Source organism: Nannobrachium achirus (genome assembly GCF_963921795.1).
Source record: "Nannobrachium achirus genome assembly, chromosome: 3".
Taxonomy (NCBI): domain Eukaryota; kingdom Metazoa; phylum Chordata; class Actinopteri; order Myctophiformes; family Myctophidae; genus Nannobrachium; species Nannobrachium achirus.
In genome coordinates, this window is record NC_137812.1 from 49,698,823 (window position 1) to 49,707,029 (window position 8,207).

An 8,207-nucleotide genomic window follows, 5' to 3' on the forward strand; every position below is an offset into this window, starting at 1 on the left:
GGCATGCATAATGTTCTAATGACTGCAATGTTGATGGAAGCTCACCAATAATAAGAAGCTCAGGAGGAATGGAACCCTTTAAGGTCCTTGAAGTGGTTAATGACTTGGTCATCATCACCAGGCTTCAAGTAGGCATTGACCCATGACTTTTTGGAGATTGCAACAAAATTATCTTCCCCAGCCAGCACCAGAAAAATCATGTAGGCCAAGGAACCCTTGACATTTGTGACATCCAATAACTTGAACTTGCTTGAATATGTGTGTGTGCACTTCCACAAAATCATGTCCCTTGATGAAGGTATCGTTTTATGATGCCTACTTTGTCATACCTGACAAATTGCCCCAAGCTTTGATCAATCGAAGAAAATAGATGGCATTTAGAGAGTGGAGGGAATGTTCCAGTCAGGTGTCTTGCCCTCCCTGCTCCAAAGGCAGTACTTGAGCCCATCACATTTGGCTGCAAAGCAGGTTGCACTCCTCCCTGCAAATGCTATGGTGGAGACTGTCAACACATATGTCTTGCAAATGAGGGAGGACATGTACAGTATTTTAGTGAATCTCTTTGGGCATAATTGACCATGAGCTCTTTAAGAGGATAGGGTGAGGGTTTTGGGGTGACGATTAACAAAGAGGTGTGTGTGTGTGTGTGTGTGTGTGTGTGTGTGTGTGTGTGTGTGTGTGTGTGTGTGTGTGTGTGTGTGTGTGTGTGTGTGTGTGTGTGTGTGTGAGTGCAGTGCAATAAATGGACACGTTAGTCTGCACACCCAAAGTGAGAAGTTGCAATACCTTAATCCCTGCAGTAACACCTGTCAACCATAACTGTCTAACACAAAAAATGTATAAATAATACTGAGAATACTAATAAATCATCGAAGTACAATACATGAACCCAGGATACATAAAAACATACATAAAAAAGAAAATCCTTTCCCATTAAGATTTGGTGGGCCCCCTGTAGTAACTATGAGGACCCCCCAAGGGTCCCGGACCCCCTGAGGAAGACCTCTGGTATTTTGCTTTCTCATTTTTGTTTTCAGAGCCCAGCTACAACAACTTTTATGCTTCAATTATGATCTAATTTAACACTGTTCTGGAGCAGGAGCAGAGCGATTACTGTGATAGGCTCATGGGTCTGTCTAGGGGGTCCCAGGTGAGGAAAGACCCCAACCAAAAGTCAGAACGGTTATTCTGGCTGCTTTAAAAGTCTAATGAATCAACTCAGGATGTTTTAAAACCTACAAAACTCTAATATTATGAAAAAGACATTAACTGGCTAGCGTACTGTTCTGGGAGGTCCCAAAATAGATAACCCCAAGAAAGGGGGTGGGGGTCCGGAACATTTTACACCCATCATTTACTCAGTCGATTCCTTGACCCAGAAAACATAGGATTGGCATGTTTAATTAAGTTTCTAGGTTGTCTAGAAGCCAAGAAATCACAAATTATGTATTTTATGTCGGCCATTTTGAACGTCCAAAATGGCAGCTTTGCAGGTGTCTGTGCAAATGCAAACAAAGATTTTTGGATTCCCCATGGTCTGAAGATTCCAGAAATGTATAGTTTTACTAATCTCCCAAAAAATCCAACACAAATACATAGTGGACCTGACTATATAAGGAGATCTCTGTATCCATCTCTGTCTGCCTGTGTCACTTTGATGCCCATACTGTATATGGACATCTCAGTATCCGTCTGTCCTTGTCCCTTTTACGCCCATGTATTATATGGAGATGCATGATGACATCAGTACATTCCCATATATGGCATGCCTATATGGACCAAATTATATGGGAGGTGTAAAGAATGTTTCAGAGCATAATGCCTGGAACTCCATGTATGGAAATAACTGTCATACACGTGTCAGGACTCCATCTTGTCACACGAGACTAACCAACAGTTATTTCGCCGACATCGCCACAGCTGATGTCATGGACAGAACGGCCCATACAAGGAGATAATTATGCATGTGTATTGTGTCATGGGTATGACACGATATAAACTGCCATGATGAGCACGCAGTTTGTTCTGAGAGTTACAGCGGCGATCTGCAATAGCCTAAGCTACTAACAGTACACAGGCGGGGGCTTTAGCCCATGAGGGAGGAGCATTCTCAGTGATGTCACCACCAACAAGTGCGACCTGATATAAATAACCCTCACTCTAGATTTGAGGTCACCCAACCAACAAGTGTCATCATATCCACATACCCAGCACTGATCGAAGTACTTGCACGCTCTGCTGGCGCACAAGTAGGCCATATATGGCCACGAGTGCACAAGGCACAAGTTGGCACCTCGACAAAGTGCACTTCATATACTGCTCTAAGCATCTAGGTTCATCCTCTTTGACCACCGTCTCAGCAGGTCTTGCCCCAGATTCAAACAACCAGCCTCAGAGCTAGATTCATCAGGTGGTGCTAGAGGAAAGGCCAGCCAGTTTGGGAATATAGTGTTACTGTTAGGATTGACAAACAGATAGTGGTCTCGTCCTGTAATCTATGAACGGTCACGTGGTACGGATGAGACTCTTGAGATCAGCCCAGCTTCTCAGATTCTCCTCTTCGGGACTACTTCAGATCACCGGGACCAAACGGAATGGACCGCCGCTCAGCCGACTGTACGGCGGAGCTGTCGGTGGCAGAACAACCAGGCCATGTAGCAGACAGTTCGCCTCCGGTGTGGAAAATGCACCCATGCAGGTGTGGCCCTGTGCATCAGGGACCATGCGAGGCTACGCTGTGGCTACAGAGCAGAGGGACGAGGCCAGCCTGGGGGTGCGTTCCAAGCAGGCACAGGCGTTTGATTGGGCCCTGGCCAAGTTGGACAGCTCTGTGAGGAGGACGGGACGAATCACCAAGACCCAATTGCTCCGTGTCTTCCACGACATTTGCAGGACAGGCTATCCTAGTGGTAACCAGGCTCTCCTGCTGTTGCGTAGCTGTGGCTCTCTGCTGCCAGAGATGCCCTTGACGGAGCGCACAGAGATTGCACACCGCATCTGGGACAAGCTACATGAGCTGGGTGCATCATATGATGCCAGCCATTACAATGCCTTGCTGAAGGTTTACTTGCAGAACGAGTTCAAGTTCTCCCCCAATGAGTTCCTGGCCAAGATGGAAGCAGCTAATGTTACGCCCAACAGAGTGACCTACCAGAGACTTATCACAGCTTATTGCCAAAGTGGAGACATCGAGGGAGCCAGCACCATCCTAGGTTTCATGAAGAGCAAAGATCTGCCTATCACTGAAGCTGTGTTCAACTCCCTGTTAACGGGCCACTCCAAAGCGGATGACATGGAAAGTGCTGTAAACATCCTTCCTGTGATGCGTGGAGCAGGTATCAAACCGGGTCCAGACACTTATGTGGCACTGCTCACTGCATACGCTGACAGGGGAGATATGGAGAATATTATAAAGACAATGGAGACAGAGGAGGCTACAGACAGCAGTCTGATGGACAGGGACCTTATGCATGTGATATTCTCTCTGGCCATGGCTGGACACCAGCAGCAAATCCAGGAGCTGGTGGAGTGCATGAGGCAGGAAAGGGGCTATGTACCAGATGCTATGAACCTGTGTTTGAGACTGATCACACAGGGCCAGGAGGACACAGCCTTCACAATCCTTAAGACATTCCCCACGCTGCAGGCTGACAACCTGAATTCCGACAGCCCCAACCTGGGCAACTTCTTCCTCAGACACTGTGTCAACATGGAGAAGCCTGTGGAGAAGGTTGCTCGTTACTGCAAAGAACTCCAGGATGCCAATCTACATGCATCACCACTGCTCTTCACTCTGTCATGTTCACTGGAGGCCAAGAAGACAGGTTTTTCCTTTGAACTGATGAAGGCAGTGAAGGAGCAAGGTCTACCCTTAAGGCCTCACTACTTTTGGCCCCTCCTTGTGCAGCATGTGAAGGACAGAAACTCTGCAGGTGTGTTGGAGGTGTTGAAAGGCATGCAGGAGCTGGGAGTGGCTGCTGATGTGGAGACGTTCTCCAACTACATCCTCCCAGTCTTCCCCAACAAGGATGCCGCACGCCAGGCCCTGCAGGAGGTGGGCTGCTCTGTGGAGTCAGAAGGCTTTCTCTCTTCAGAGATTCGCTTTTTTGCTACTAGTGACCTGGCTGAACTCTATACCAAGTTGTCGGATCCCTCATTCCCTGCCATGGACCTCATTGCTTTCCGAAGCAGTCTCATCAACGGATTCAGAAAGTCTAACAATGTGGATGACATGGTTAAGATTACTGAGTTTCTGTACAACGATCCACGCTTCTGCAGGGACAACTCCACTCCTACTGAGGCTGTATCCTACTTTCTGTACCACCTGATCGATTCCATGGAGGAGACAGGAGTTATACAGGCACAGGAAGAGAAACTGAGAAAATACTTTCACAAGCTCAAGGCACAAAACATCGTCATCCCATACAACATTTACAGAGGCATCAGGAACATCCTGGACTCCTACCATCTCCCAGAGCTCATCAAAAATGTGCTGATTCTGGTGGACCCTAATGACACAGGAGCTCGTTACTTTCCCAGAGTTACCAGTGTTGAGGGCAAGCTGTTGATGCTGGAGAAGAACCTGGCTGAGCTGAAAGAAGAGGGAAAACCTGTAGGAGCCCTTCTAAAACAACTCATACTGTTACTCTGTGCTGAGGATAAACTAGAACGTGCCCTGGAGCTGAAACGGCAATATGACGACAAGATTGGTGCTGGTGGTTACGCCGCCCTCATCAACCTTTGCTGTAGCCACGACAACCTGGAAGAGGCCATCAACCTGAAGACGGAGCTGAGTCGGAAGGATTCTTCGGTGGCGCTGGATGCCAATAAATACCTCGCCTTGGTCAAGATCCTGGCTAAGCATGGCAGAATGGATGAGGCAGTGGACATACTGAAGGAGATGAAACAGAAGGAGGTGATGTTGAAAGAAGGCAACCTTGTCACACTCTTCCACATTCTCAACGGTGTGGGGGTCAATGGTGACATCAACGCCATCCGCCGTCTCCAGGACACAGTGTTCATGCTGGGACTGGCCAGGCCCAGCGGAAACCTCTGCTCACCGCTCATCTCCGCTTACCTACAGAATAACGACACGTCCGGGGCTCTAGAAGCAGCTATGGAGTGTCATAAGCTCTACAAGCAGATTCCTCGAATCCATGAAATCATCGTAGCCTTGGTGGAAAAGGGAGACACTGATATGCTGCAAAAAGCCATGGAGTTTGTGAGTCAGGAGCGAGGAGAGATGAACATGCTGTATGAACTCTTCTTTGCCTTCATACAGACAGGCCGGTACCGTGAGGCCCGCAAGATCATAGAGACTCCTGGGCTGAGGGCAAGGCCTGGACGCCTGCAGTGGTATGCAGAGAAATGCATTGCCAATCACCAGATGGAGCCCTTAGAGAACATGGTGGAGGTGACAGCCAAGCTGTTTGAGTGTGACCGTGATGAGATGTACTGCTACATCCTCCGTCTATGCAAGGAGACAAACGACTTCCGTAAGGCAGAGGCGACTTGGACTAAGATGCAGGAAGAAAATGTGATTCCTCGGGAGAGGACCCTGTGTCTACTGGCCGACATCCTGAAGAGCAACGGTCAGGAGGTGCCCTTCGAGGAGCCTGAGAATTGTTATGAAGACGTCTCTACCAAGGAGAAGGTTCAGGTGGTGACTGACGCCCCCACCAGTAGAATGCCTGCCCCTACTCCCAACAGAGAAATAGTGGACTATGCAACACGTATGTTGACATTGTGTAAGAAGAAGAAGCCCAAAGAGGCCTATGGATTGCTGAAAGACGCTGATAAAAAACGGGTGGCTGTGAGTCCTGCCGCTTATGATGTTCTGATCCGTACGCTATTGGCTGAAGGAAGCCTGGAGGATGCCATGCAAGTGAAAGACATGGCTATGTCTCATGTCTCAGGTTTTCATCTCAATTACATTGCCAACAGCTTGCTCATTATCACCCTCAGCAAGAAAGGCCAGATGAAAGAAGGCATTGCAACACTCAAGCTCATGCTGCAGGCGAACCAGGTGCCCACGCCGCTCGCCATGATCCGACTGGTGCAGGGCCTGGGTAGGGAAGGTGATGCTGCCGGCATCCAGGAGGTGGCCTCCCTGACCAAAGCCCTGGGCCACACAGTGTCCAGCATGCTGTTCCACAACAACACAGCCCTGGCACACATCAGGAGTGGTGACGTGGAGTCTGCTATAGAGGTTCTGGAAGCAGTGTACACCGCTCCTGACAGCTCATTCCCCAGCATGTCCTTCGTCTTCAGAAAGGTCCTGGAGGAGGACAACGACAAGGCCATGGACAAACTGACTGCTATGGCGGAGCGCCTAGCCAATCACATTGCCTGCTACAGGCCAGCCACAGACCTCTTCCTGGGGCTACTAGAGATTGACAAAGTAGAGGATGCAAAGTTCATGCTATCTCGATGTAACACAGTGGGTGAACAGAAGGCTGTGCTAATGTCCTACCTAACACGACTGTCCCAGAAACCTGGACAGGTGGGGAAGGTCAAGAGCCTTTTGAGCCTGATTCCAGATTTAGCAGAGAAGGAGGTCCAATACTCATACATGATGAAATGTTACGCTCTGGATAAGGACCTGGCATCAGCCAAAGATCTTCATGAACAGATGGTGAAGGAAGGAGTGAATGTGGATGAGCTGTCACTAAAACGGCTGGCCATGCTCTACCGCAACGCAGGGGAGGCTGCCCCTTTCGCAGAGCCCCCTGAGTCCTTCAAGTTCTACGCAGAAAAGCTGAAGGAGAGAAAAGCCCAGGCAGCAACAGAGGAGTAGAGCCTCGTTCTCCCAGCCTCAGCTCTTCCCTCCATCTCTCTATTCTTTGTCCTTCCTTAATTTAGTTTCTTTGAAATACTGTGTTCATACTGTGTTCATGCTGTGTTCATGCTGTCGGTATGTTAAAGTTTGTCCGCTGCACTGCAGAAAATTAAGATGATGATGTACAGAAGTATTTATTCTAATAAATAAAGCTACAGGACGACATGCGACAGGACCAGATGGCGGATAAGAGAACCGATACAATAAGGGACGGTGCCTTTAGCATCATTGGCAACACAAGACCATTTCTGAATTGGATAGATTCATACAGTATAACCGAATACTTGAGCTCTTAGCTGAAGGCGACAGGGTAGACTACAAAGTAGCCTACTCTAGCTGGGATGAATTGATTGCAGCAGCCGCCTGTGGACCTGCCTAAGGGCCAGCGAACAGGGCAGTGTCGAGGCAGACGACCGTTCGAGACTTTATTTCACCAGTTTTGTTATTCATCTTTAATTATTCACTGTGTTAATGTTCCCAAAGTACATGCAAATCAGTACAAAGTATGCGATGCTGCACTTTATCAAGATGGAATTTATTAAGGACCAAAATAAAGATTAGGATTCAAATCAATACACATTTGGGTTATTTTAATGCATCTGGATTAGGAAGCGTATACTAGGAATTGATGTTGTAGCATCAACAGCCTTCCGTGCAGAGGAAATTCTCATTTAGTGCAACAGTCATCAAATATCCACTTGTTTATTGGAGTTGTTTCAAAAGGCCTCTGTGGGATATGATTCACAGTATAGCAGAACAACACACTTTCTGGGACAATAACAACGGGACGATGGCCTATGGCTTATGTTACCCTTGAGTCATGGCATTTTCTCGATGAAGGGTAAAACTGGAGCAGCGTAGAGGAGTCGAATTTGTGTGTGTGTGTGTGTGTGTGTGTGTGTGTGTGTGTGTGTGTGTGTGTGTGTGTGTGTGTGTGTGTGTGTGTGTGTGTGTGTGTGTGTGTGTGTGTGTGTGTGTGTGCGTGCGTGTGCGTGTGTGTGTGTGTGTGTGTGTGTGTCAGGCACGTGCACATATAGACATCAAAGGGGGCTTGAGCCCCTGCCCTTTTATCCGTCTGTAAAAAGTGCCCTCTCCAGACCACAAATACAATTTTTGCTACGGTGAAAGAAATGCAAATGCCCTCTTTCCATGCCATATCTGAAGGCAGCATCCTGAACTTGAATGCAGCATCTTATGTTGAAATCAAGAAATGTGTAGAAATCAAGCATTGAAAATAGCCACAACGCGCCGCAGCACGACACTTTGTGAGCTTGGAGGTCGGCTAATTTCGATGTTTTCACCAAAAGGCCCTTTTCGAAATTTCAGCCCCTGCCTCTCTACATTCTCTGCACGTCCCTGGTGTGTGTGT

The 8,207-nt window shown here is 48.0% G+C and overlaps 1 protein-coding gene across 1 annotated transcript; it reads left to right on the forward strand.

Annotated features, from left to right (window-relative positions):
- Positions 1–2,518: 2,518 nt before the first annotated feature.
- LOC308282308 (leucine-rich PPR motif-containing protein, mitochondrial-like) lies at positions 2,519–6,796 on the forward strand (the record flags this gene model as incomplete). Its single annotated transcript, XM_080722655.1, has 1 exon — positions 2,519–6,796. One exon carries the CDS (start codon positions 2,519–2,521, stop codon positions 6,794–6,796), a length of 4,278 nt encoding a protein of 1,425 aa, XP_080578781.1.
- Between the last annotated feature and the right edge of the window lie 1,411 nt (positions 6,797–8,207).